The sequence below is a fragment of the Crocuta crocuta genome, unplaced genomic scaffold (assembly GCF_008692635.1).
Source record: "Crocuta crocuta isolate KB4526 unplaced genomic scaffold, BGI_CrCroc_1.0 scaffold72, whole genome shotgun sequence".
Taxonomy (NCBI): domain Eukaryota; kingdom Metazoa; phylum Chordata; class Mammalia; order Carnivora; family Hyaenidae; genus Crocuta; species Crocuta crocuta.
The window spans coordinates 782,907-795,533 of record NW_027529427.1 but is presented as its reverse complement, the minus strand read 5'-3'; the positions used below and the strand labels follow the sequence as shown (position 1 = coordinate 795,533).

The window sequence follows — 12,627 nt, the reverse complement described above, 5'->3', positions numbered from 1 at the left end:
GAAAAAAAAAAAAAAAAAAAAAAAAAAAAAAAAGTCGAATTCATAGTAACAGAGTAGAATGGTCATCAGCAGAGGCTAGTGGATGGGGGAAAAGGAGAGACATTGATCAAAGGGTATGAACTTTCAGTTATAAGATGACTAAGTTCTGGAGACCTTCAGTACATACAGCACGGTGACTACAGTTAACAATAATGTATTAAGAAGAGAATGGTTAAGCAAACGGGTCTATCCGTATAATGGAATATATTCAGCAATAAAAAGGAATGAATTATTGATATACACTGCAACATGGATGAGTCCCCTTTTGTGTAAAACTTGGGAAACATGCAAACTAATCTACAGTGATAAAAGGCAGGTTAGTAGGTGCCTGGGTGGTGCAGTCAGTTAAGCACCGACTGGATTTCAGCTTGGGTCATGATTTCATGGTTTGTGAGCTCGAGCCCTAAATCAGCCTTTGTGCTGATGGTGTAGAACCTGCTTGGGATTCTCTCTCTCTCTGTCTCTTCCCCCCTCGTCTCAAAATCAATACATAAACTTTTGTTTTTATAAAAAAGGCAGATCAGTAGATGCCTAGAGAAAGGTGAATGGGAGGGGCAGAGGAATGATACAGAGCACACAAGTGAACTTTTGGGGGTGATTAATATGTATATTTCCTAGATCGTGGTGATGGTTTCACTGGTGCATGCATGTACGTTATTTATACATCAATAAAGCTGTTAAAGGGGCACCTGGGTGGCTCAGTTGGTTAAGCCTTTGACTCTTGATTTTGGCTCAGGTCATGATCTCACCAACCGTGAGATGGAGCCCTGCATAGGGCTTCGAGCTGACAGTGTGGAGCTTGGTTGGAATTCTCTTTCCCTGCCCCTCCTTCTCTCTCTGTCTCTCTGTCTCTCTCTCTCTCTCTTTCTCAAAATAAATAAACATTAAAAAAAAATAAGTGCACCTGGGTGGCTCAGTCAGTTAAGTGTCCAACTTTGGCTCAGGTCAAGATCTCATGGCTTGTGAGTTCAAGCCCTGCGTCAGGCTCTGTGCTGACAGCTTGGAGCCTGGAGCCTGCATCAGATTTTTTGTCTCCCTCTCTTTCTGCCCCTCTTCTGCTTGTGCTCTGTCTCTCTGTCTCTCAAAAATAAATAAACATTTAAAAAATTAAAAAAATAAAGCTATTAAGAAAATAACATAGGGGTGCCTGGGTAGCTCAGTCAGTTAAGTGCCTACCTCTTGATTTCAGCTCAGGTCATGATCTCACAGTTCGTGGGTTCTAGCCCCACATTGGGCTCTGTGCTGGCACTGGGGAGCCTGCTTGGGATTCTCTCTCCCTCTCTGTTTGCCCCTCCCCTGCTCTTGCTCTGTTTCTCTCTCTCAAAATAAAAAAATATACATGAAAAAATTATAAAAAAAATAAATGAATAAAAATAAAAAATAACATACTTGAGGGATGCCTGGCTGGCTNTGTCTTTTTTCCATTGGATATTCTTTCCTGCTTTGTCAAAGATCAGTTGGCTGTATACTTTTGGGTCCACTTCTGAGTTCTCAATTCTGTAGAACATGCAACTCTTGATCTTGGGGTTGTGAGTTCAATCCCCATGTACAGTGTGGAGCCTACTTAAAAAAATAATAAAAATGAGATTAAATTTAAAAAAATGTATACTTGAAATTTGCTAAGAGAGTAGATTTCTTTTCTTTCTTTTATTTATTTCTAGGAGAGAGAGAGACAGCATGAGCAGGGGAGGGTCAGAGAGAGAGGGAGATACAGACTCTGAAATAGGCCCCAGGCTCCGAGCTGTCAGTCAGCACAGAGCCCGACGCAGGGCTCGAACCCACGAACGGCGAGATCATGACCTAAGCGAAAGTCGGACGCTTAACCGACTAAGCCACCCAGGCGCCCCTAAGAGAGTAGATTTCAAGTGTTCTCACCACCGCCTGCCTCCCCACACAAATGGTAACTGTTGGAAGTGTTGGGCATGTTAATTACTTTGTGGTAATCATTTCACAATGTTTATATCAAAAGTTCCACATTATATGCTTTAAGCATATACAATTTAAATTCAAAATACATGCAGATTAAAAAATCAGTCAGTATGAATTCATAGCTACCCCCCCCCGCAACCCCCCGCCACCCCAGAGTTATAATCCAATACGTTACTCATTTTCTTGCTCTAATTATTTCATTTTTGGCCATTGGGACCTTTGTCAGTTTGGTTCCGTGTCCTTCTGACATGACCTCATCTTTCTTTTGTTTGTTTTAAGCTTTGAGTACCTCTTCATTTGCTAGCATTAAAAGACTAAGATGTGCCAGGCTCATCTTGGATTTTCTGTGCCCTGACCCTAGAATTAGTCATTTCCTCAAGAAACCTGTTCCTATGTTGCCACCACGGCCACCTCCTCCTCCTCCTCTTTCTTCTTTGTCTTTAACCATCTTAACCATTATTTTAAATGTTTATTTATTTTTGAGAGACAAAGAGAGACAGAGCACGAGCAGTGAAGGGGCAGAGAGAAAGGGAGACACAGAATCCAAAGCAGGCTCCAGGCTCTGAGCTGTCCTCACAGAGCCCAACGTGGGGCTCAAACTCCTGGACTGCGAGATCATGACCTGAGCTGAAGTCAGATGCTTAACCGACTGAGCCACCCAGGCGCCCCCCATCTTAACCATTTTTAAGGGTACGGTTTAGTAGTATTAAAGTGTTAAGTTGTTATGGACTTAATATTTGTTCCCCTTACACCCCTGAAGTCCTATGTTGAAGCCTTAAATCTCCAGTATTTATTTTGTGATGGGGCCTCTAAGGAAGTAATCAAAGTTAAATGGGGTCGTTATGGGGGGGCCCTGCTAATCTGACGGAATTAGCATCCTTATAAGAAGAGCCACCAGAAAGCTTACGTGCTTTCTCACACGTGCATTGAGGAAAGGTCATGTAAGACCTGCTTTCTCACACGTGCATTGAGGAAAGGTCATGTAAGACCGTAGTTAAGAAGGACATTGCCGCTGGGGGTGGGGGTGGGGGAGTTCTCACCAGATTCCAACCCTGCAGGCACCATAATCTTGGACTTCCTGTGTCCAGAACTGTGAGCAAATAAATGTCTGTTGTTTTCAGCTATGTGGTCTGGGGCATTTTGTTATGGGAGCCTAGGCAGATTAACACAAGTATGTTCACATCGTTGTACAACAGATCTCCAGAAGTTTCTCATCTTGCAGCACTGAAACTCTAGAGCCATTAAACAATTCCCCATTTCTCCCTCCCCCAGTCACAGAACTATATTAGCTTTTTTTTTTTTTTTTTTTTTTTTTTTTTTTATTTTTTAAACGCTTTTCTTTTTCTTAAGTAATCTCTATGCTCAACGTGGGGCTCAAACTCATGATCAAGAGTCGCATGCTCTATCAATTGAGCCGGCCAGGCGCCCCACAGCTATCCTAGTTTTTATTAGTATGCTCTCCCTGTTTCTCTTCTGTTTCCTCTCTTCTATCTTTATACATTGTGTTTCGGTGAACTTACATAGAGTTTCAATTCCGTTTCTGTTTTCCTTACTTTCACCTTTTATTATTAATGTTTAACCTATTAGAAATGCATTATTCATACTTTAGTATATATTTATTTAATTCATTCCCCCTTTATAGTTGTTTTTGAAAATAGAAATAAGAGAACAAGGAGAGAAAATTTAATGGAATTTCTGATGCTGTGAAGCGTAAAGATTAGAGCACAAATGGGAAAGATGTTTGGGGGCCCATGAAGGTACAGCATAATCACAAAACATGTATCTGGGCCTTGGTCATTTTCCCCAGGATGCCCGGCACAGACACCCGACAGTCTATTTCTCTTGTCATATGCCACTAACCAAAAGCTCCAAAAGCAATGAAATCGGTCCCACGTGACATACATCTATTTTCTCAAAAGGAAATAAAGCAAATACAAAATCTGAGATAAATCCGTAACTAAGAACCGCCCTCGTTTTTATTTCAGTTTCCATAATTGAAATTGCTGGCCCTCAGGGCGACTTTTCTTGCTGAATAGAATTATGTGAGATGGGAATCTATTTAATATGTATTTAATGAGTATCTAGGGAGTATGGTAAGGGGAAACAAAAAAACCCAGAGTTTAGAATATTAAAATCCTCAGGCAGCCTCCAGACTTTGAGTCATTTCCTGAAAAATTACTTCTTTTATGTCATGCTGGACCTTTTTTTTTTCTTGAAAAAAAAAAAAAAAAGCAACAACTTGAAAACCTTCAAATTTCCTGCTAGCAGTTTAGACATTGGGCTGTTTCCTCACTGACACGTGTCTCTTCATACGTCTCTAATTTTACTCTCTCGGCTGAATGTGGATGACATTTGAGGAAGATGATTGACAATGATATTTATTCTCTATCACAGTCTTCTGAACCTCCAGCCCAGAATGACTACAGACCACAGCAAAAAGGTGAGTTAATCAAGTCAGTGTGCAAAACCGTGCAAGTGACCTTAGGCTAAGGAGTGAATGGGAAGTAGAAGTTTGGAGGAGAGGATGCAGAACAATTGAGGGCAATTTGAAGGGTACTTATGGTTCAGTTTGAAGTGCCAGCTTGGAGTATGAAAATCTGGTCTATGGTCAAAGATTGGATCTTAGCTGGGTCTCAGGTACATTCTTTTTTTTCCTTACTGTTCACGTCTATAGTCTCATCTCTGAAAACCAAACTAAGGCGATTCTGTTAGTCTTTCTTGCTCCTGAACTAAAGCGAGAACTTTGTGGGAGAACTTCATCTCTTTAGTAATGTTTGTAGTAACCTTGGACCAGCTGTTTAAATTCTAAGCATCTCTGTTTTTTCTCCTGACTACAAAGTCAAGAGAAAGACACCAATAATAATTCTAATGGATAGTAGTGTTTGTTAGGAAAGAAACTGACTCCCATGTCTAGATCCCCACCCACCCCCAGTATTCCACCAGAGTGGTCACTGGGGTAGGACGAAGGTATCAAGAATACTACCGATAAATATTCAGTGACTCTTTGAGGGATTTGAGGATGAAAAAGACATTATGACATGGAGCCCTGTGAGAACACTTTCTGAGACAGGCAGATAATAGTATAAGAGCCAAAATTAATATTTGACTTTATATCTTAGGCAATAAACTCCCACAATGTAGGCTCCTTAGTAGGGCTTCATAAACTTTCTCTCTTTTAGCTACATAGTCTTATTATTTTTAGTGTGGTTCTTTGAAAGCATTGCTATAATTTGCTAAATCATTCCAGTGTACTTGGACATTTAAGTTTATTTCTATTACTATCAATTATATGGCATTGAACTTTACATTTATAGATATAATTCTTTCTTTTGGATATATGTACCAATTTCTAAGGAATAAAAATGGTAAGTCAAAGGAATCTGTATACTAAAGTGTAAGCGCAAGGTCACACAGTGGTAAGTGGAACTTGAATATAATTATCTTGATATCTAGACAAGTGGCTGTTTATTTATATACAGTACATATTGCACATTCCTATTTACTGTCAGTATGTCCCTTCCCACCCTAGCTTTCCAGGGTGCTCTACTTGGGCATAGGATAATTAGGAGCTTTAAAATTATGTTAAAAATCTCCGTACAAAATTATTATATGTTTATTATAGAAAACAGGGAAACTATGAAAGCAGATACAAGAAAATAAAAATCACTAATAATTTTACAGTGTGGCAATTGTTACCATTACTATTTTGATCTATTTTTGTGTTTCTATGCTGAGTCTACTATATGTACTCTACTAAGAGGCTCTTACTATGTATATTTTTAAAGTAAATTAAAACAGATTTTAAATTTCGCTTAATTTCTTGAATTGGCTTGTGGTTACACAAATACAATTATGTTTGAATGCCATTTTTCATTCTGCATAACATCTAAAAGCAACATTTATTTTATTAAGTATTCTACTATAACACAAATGTATTTTGTAGTGTTTTGGGGTGTGCCAGTCCAAATATTTATCACGCAGAACTCTCTCATTTTATTTTTATTTATTTATTTGAAAATATTTTTAGGTATTTATTTATTAGAGAGAGAAAGAGAGAGCAGAAGAGGGGCAGATAGAAAGAGGGAGAGAGAGAGAATCCCAAGCAGGCCCTGCGCTGTCAGCATAACCTGATGCAGGACTTAAACTCACCAACTGTGAGATCATGACCTGAGCCAAAATCAAGAGTCGGATACTTCACCGACTGAGCCACCCAGGCACCCCTGAACTCTCCCATTTTAAAGATATCTCTCACTATGAATTTCTTTCTTTTAAGAAGTTCAGAATGCTTCATGGATATACACACATGTCTACAGGATAATTTATCTAAAATTTAAGTAATAAAGTGAGAACCCCAAATCGAATTAATTTCCAAAATTCCAAATTAAAGATGATCATGTAAAGGGGTCAAAAGTAGCACTTAAATTCTTATTTGATACATTTTTGTTCTTTACACTAAACCATACACTGTCAGACTATGAAATCATTGTGATTTTGAGATAAAAGTTTGAGTTAAAGGGTGCCTGGGTGGCTCAGTCGGTTGAGCATCTGACTTCGGCTCAGGTCATGATCTCACTGTCCGTGGGTTCAGGCCCCGCATCAGGCTCTGTGCTGACAGCTCAAAGCCTGGAGCCTGTTTCGGACGCTGTGTCTCCCTCTCTCTCTGCCCCTCCCCAGCTCGTGCTCTGTCTCTCTCTGTCTCAAAAATAAATAAACGTTAAAAAATTAAAAAAAAAAAAGTTTGAGTTAAGAAAAATTTGCATTTTCCAAGTGGAGGAAAGTAGCATTCTTAGACATAGGTTATATGTAACATAGTTAATATGAAGTAGCGTTCTGTTCTTAAACATATGTATCAACCTAAACTCATTGTTCCTTTAGAAATGACAGTTTGCAGAGCACTTCTGAGATGCAGGTTGTTTTATTTTCATTTAAATTGTAGTTATTTAAATTTTGACTAGGTTATACCTCCCATAGTTCAAAATTCAGAAGGTGCAAAAGCAAACGAGGTAAAAATGTCTCCCTCCTATTTTTATCCTCAGTGATCTAATTCCCCTCCCTCGAGGCAAACAATGTTATCAGATTCTTGTGTTTACTATCAGAAATACCAGCATACATTGCTCTGTAAAATACTTCTTTCCCAACTTAATTATATATCTTGAAAATCACTCCATATCTGTAAAAAAAAAAAGTGTGTCTTTATTCCTTTTTTAAGAATATTCACTTTATAGATATATCAAAATGTATTTTAAAAAAAATAAAATGTATTTGACTGGTCTTTTATTGATAGACATTTACATTGAAATCAGTCGTTTCTTCTAACTAAATATGAGGCCATGTTTATAAGGCCTCAAATTGCCTTATGAATATGACATTTTGCACATGGGTGAGGATCTGGAGGAAAAAATTGCTGGACCAAAGGATAAATGCCTTTGCAATTTTTGTAGACATTGCCAAATTGTCCTTCAAAGTAGTTGTGCCAATTAATATTTTCACTGCTGAAGCACGAGACCGTGTAAGCCACAATTTCAAAAGAAAAAATATTCTTTTTTTTAAGTTTATTTATTTATTCTGAGAGAGAGAGAGAGAGACCGAGCAGGGGAGGGGCAGAGAGAGAGAATCCTATGGCTCTTTGCTGTCAGTACAGAGCCCAACTGGGGGCTGAGATCATGACCTGAGCTGAAATCAAGAGTCAGACATTCAACCAACTGAGCCACCCAGGTACCCAAGAAGAAAGTTTTGTTTTTTTTTAATATTTATTTATTTTTGAGCGAGAGAGAGACAGAGTGCGAGCAGGAGAGGGGCAGAGAGAGAAGAAGACACAGAATCCGCAGCAGCCTGGAGGCGCTGAGCTGTCAGCACAGAGCCCAATGCAGGGCTCGAACTCACGAACTATGAGATCATGACCTGACCTGAAATCAGACATTTAACCGACTGAGCCACCCAGGCACTCCCTCTTTTTTTTTTTTTTTTAATGTTTATTCATTTTTAAAAGAGAGAGAGAGAGATACCATGAACAGGGGAGGGACAGAGAGAGAGAGAGAAAGACAGAATCTGAAGCAGGCTCTGGGCTCTGAGCCTGACACGGGGCTTGAACTCAAAGATTGTGAGATCATGACCTGAGCAGAAGTTGGACCTTAACTGACTGAGCCCCCCAGGCGCCCCAAGAAGAAAGTATTCTTAACTTGACAAATGTAGTCTGTTGCTTGATAAAGATGTGGGTTGTTACTCCAGACTTCAGAGCAAGTCCGATATCCAGCAAAGCCAGGTTTTGTTCAAGACCAGATATCCTTCTGTGGCTTTGTCTTTTCCTTCAGCGTTTATTCTAACTCGGGATTTCTGTGCTTGCAGTTTCTTCTTCCAGGTCCCGCCTCTTGTGCCATGTGGCAATAGCGTTGGGACTTCTGAACACCCTTCTAGTGTGTTCTCTGCTTTTTCAGTGGATTCTGTGCCAGGGTAAGTAATAATCTTAAGTCAACATCTTTATGTTACCTACTTTTTAAAAGGCTTATTTATTTAAGTAATGTCTACACTCAACATGGGGCTTGAACTCAATGACCCTGAGGTCAGGGGTCCCCAGGGTCTTCCGACTGAACCAGCCAGGCACCCCTGTTTTACCTATTTTGGGTTATAAACACAATATAACATAGCAGAAAGTTTGAAAAATGAAAAATAATGCCAACAAAATAAATCACCGCTTGTATAAACGTTTCCTGGGTCTAGTTCCCTAGTCTGTGACTGCAAGCATTTATGTAAGTGTTTATTCTCTTAACAGAACTTCTGTCAAGTCTTCTAAAATCTTCCCCATCTTTTTTTTTTTTTNAGTTATGCTGGCTGTAGTTCTGGTCATTTTATGCTTATAATTTTGTACATTGCTTTTTAATTTTATATTCTATCATAAACACTTTCCAACCCACTACCATATTTATCATGCTAATCAAATCGTAATTGTATTGTTATAATCATATATTGTTTGACTTTTCACGTAGTAGATATATCAACATTTAATTAAATATATTCTGATTTTTAGAGTGCTTTCACGTTTTCTAAAATGAAATTTTCTAGACTTAATTCTTCTAGGTCATTCACTGTGATGGCCCAGAAAGCCCTTAGTTTATTGTTCCACCATGCAGAGTCCTGACTGAGGTTATGCTATTGAGATGATTGTTAGTGACAGATGATTGTTATCCAGGCTTTATTCATTAGGACTCTAAGGGTTCATCCTGGCACCTCTACCAAAGACCCAAGTCCTTTGACAGAAAGAGACTCCAAGGGAAGGCTGGGAAATGCCACAGTTGTACAGAAAAAAGCACAAAGCTGTAAGGTGCCAACTTTATAGCTTAATCTCCAGAACCCTATATTGGTCTCACGCCAAGCCACAGACAAGTTGTCTAATTTTGACAATGAAAGTACTGCCTTCCCTCCTCTTAACCTCCCAAATCTACACTACACTAGATATGTAATCTATTATCCAATTATATATCCACAAAGTGCTCATTTGCTATAATGGCTCATACTTGCCTACCGTGGAATTGTGCCTAGGAGGTGTTTATACAAATGTATTACATGGAAGTAGAAAATCAGTAGAATTATGGAATCTTGGCTGAAATTACCCCGAAAGCTTACTCAGTTCCCTTTCATTTTCACAGCACTATAATCCAACCATTTTAAAGGAATGAGAATGTTCTGTAATTAAGAGTCCTGTGAAGACAATTGCATTCACTTTTTGCTTTAGCATCTGATATCCTTCTCTGTTGGAAAACTTTTTCTGATAAATTCTTTTGCTGAAGTAAAAGTCTTTTGTCTAATATCCAGTGATGATAGACAATCGCATTTGTGCTAAAAGACAAAACACCTGTCTTTCACTCTAGTTAGAAGTTTGCTTTTCTAGTTTCTGTCCTTTTCTTTGGACTATCCTGGGGTATCAGGTTGAGGTTGGGCATTCTGGAAGATTCTGCCTGATTTCAGCCATGTATATCATGCAGCTACACAGTGTATGCACTGAACCTATGTAGACCATGCACTGATATAGGTAATGCGGATGCTTCATTATTTTATTTGGTGTGTATTTGGCATGTGGGCATAAAGACCTCTAATCAAGTAAGGTATTTTGTCCACGGTCCTCAGTCAGGCTGTATATATTTCCCTACTTTCTTCTTTAGTCATAGTCACATGCTTGTGTTGTGGAACGGACAGTAGTTGTGATGGAGTTGGGCATTGCGAGGTTTTTAATTTGAGGCCATGCACTCTTGCACGTTTCTCTAAACCTTAGTCTGAAAGATGGCGGGCCAGGGAAGACCGGGGGGCCGCCATATCCTATTTCTCTCCCATTTCATTCCAAGGCTAAGTGGTCCATAAAGATGTGAACCAGGTCCTCTTCCTTTCTAGGTTCCACTCCCAGTTGTCCTAGCTGCCCAGACTTCTGGGTGAGGTATGGCAACCACTGTTACTACTTCTCAGTGGAGAAAAACGACTGGGACTCTAGTCTGGAATTCTGCCTAACCGAAGACTCCCACCTCCTGATGCTTACAGGCAACCAGGAAATGGTAAATGCAAGCATTTAGCAAATGTAGGTTGTTTTGTTGGTGAATGCTGCTCCAATGTATCATGTATTCTCTTTTGAGGAACAAAGGGACATTTTTCTCTTTCCCTCTCCTTCTCTCTCCTCTTTCTATCCCTTCTTTCCTCCTCCTCTCCCCCTCCCTCCTTCCTTTTCCTTCCTATTCCTTACCCTCTCCCTGACCCTGGATTCATCAGAATCCAGTAAGTTCCAGGCTAGGAAACAGTTGGGAATGGGGGGCAGGGGTGTCATGAGGAGGAAGCAGTTCCAGAAAACTAGGAAAGAAGAAAGGAAAGTGTGTGTGTGTGTGTGTGTGTGTGTGTGTGTGTGTGTGAGAGAGAGAGAGAGAGAGAGAGAGAGAGGGAGGGAGGGAGGGGGACGAGATCTTAACCTCCTTGCCGGGCTAAGCTGGTCCTCCACTTCCTACTGGACTCTCAGATCCTTTCTGTCCACCCAGGAGTCTCCTAGAGGAGAGCTCATTATTAATCCTAGAGCAGCTCCAGGTAATACATGGAAGTGACATCCTGAGGTAACATGGTACAAAGTCAATCAGGTTCTAACTTGTCAATGTCTATAACATGTACAAAGAAAAGAAATCTTAGTTCGGTTTTTAGTGCTAATTTCATGCTGATTTTTGAGTTTTCTTAAACATTTTCTTATGTTTATTTATTTTTGAGGGGGGGAGGGGCAGAGAGAGAGGGAGACACAGAATCCGAAGCAGGCTCCAGGCTCTGAGCTGTCAGCACAGAGCCCAACTCAGGGCTGCAACCCACGAACTGTGAGAGCATGGCCTGAGCCAAAGTCAGACACTTAACCGACTGAGCCACTGAGCTGCCCCTGGATTCTGTGTGTTGATATTGCTTTATGCATTCTCTTTTGGGCAGAATCAAGTCCCAGAGAACAGTTTATTCAGAATCAAGCTATAACTGTTAAGATAACATTGTATGGTGACAGATGCTAACTACTTTTGTAGCGTCACGTAACACATAGAGCTGTCCAGTCACTATGTGGTACATCTGAAGCTAATGTCACCTTGTGTGTCAATTATACTTCAAATTAAAAAAAAAAAAAAGGAAGAAAAGAATTCAACTCTATTAACATTCTTCCGGGAAACGCAGAGAGATAATTATTCTAAAGCTGTTGAAGAGAACGTACAGTCCCTACATTTTGTAATTTCCTATTTAACGAAATGATTAGTATCTGGCTTTTTCGTTTCAAAGGAATTTCATTCCTTTGAAATTCTTTTTTTTTTTTTAATGTTTTATTTATTTCTAGGGGAGAGAGAGAGAGAGAGACAGCGTGAGCAGGGGAGGGTCAGAGAGAGAGGGAGTCACAGACCGAAAGAGGCTCCAGGCTCTGAGCTGGCAGTCAGCACAGAGCCCGATGCGGGGCCCGAACCCACGAACTGTGAGATCATGACCTAAGCGAAAGTCGGACGCTTAACCGACTAAGCCACCCAGGCGCCCCTCATTCCTTTGAAATTCTGCCTCGAATCTAACTCCAAGTCAGTCCGTCTGTGACTTCCTTTTCTTGTATGGTCTTCGCCAAACCAAGGGGCAGAATGCCCCGGGCTCTATTCATTAGATACATGAGGTTTTATGGCATCGGATAATAATAGCCCTGCTTTCTGGGCCTTTGCAGCAACTTCTGTACTCATGGTGATATGGCTGAGGCTGCAGACTTGAGCTGACTAAAGTCAATAGCAGAAGTGAGCGAAGAGCTCGCAACATTGGAGGGCAGATACTGGTAAACAGAGCAGTGAATCATAACACAAGACGCTGCCACAGAGAAGTGTGACACGGCTGCTATTATAAATGCGACGTTGTGCTAATGGGGGCTGAGGAGGACAAAGGCGAAGGTATAGAATATTTGGGGCTGCAGGACACTTCTGTTTCTTTGTCCTCCCCCAAAGGAACGGAGGGCATAGTCAAGGGATTTTTGTCCATCTTTCTTTATGTCCCCTTAATCCTGCCTCTGCGGTTGAGTGAGCTGAACAGAGTTAGATGGGCTACATTTCCAAACCCGGTTTATCCTCTTTTTTTTTTTTAACTTTATTATTATTTTTTAAAATATTTTTTTATTTATTTCTAGGAGAGAGCAAGAGC

The 12,627-nt window shown here is 40.2% G+C and overlaps 1 protein-coding gene across 2 annotated transcripts in view; it reads left to right on the top strand.

The window, feature by feature from the left end:
- Positions 1-12,627, top strand: part of KLRG1 (killer cell lectin like receptor G1) — a 25,197-nt gene that overhangs the window by 576 nt on the left and 11,994 nt on the right. For both annotated transcript variants that reach the window (XR_013333929.1, XM_077759038.1), the window contains exons 2-4: positions 4,201-4,408; positions 8,314-8,418; positions 10,351-10,508. Coding sequence is in view for 1 of the 2 variants with exons in the window: in XM_077759038.1 (XP_077615164.1) it covers positions 4,330-4,408; positions 8,314-8,418; positions 10,351-10,508 (342 nt within the window). In the remaining variant the exon portion in view is untranslated. The remainder of the gene's footprint in view (positions 1-4,200; positions 4,409-8,313; positions 8,419-10,350; positions 10,509-12,627) is intronic.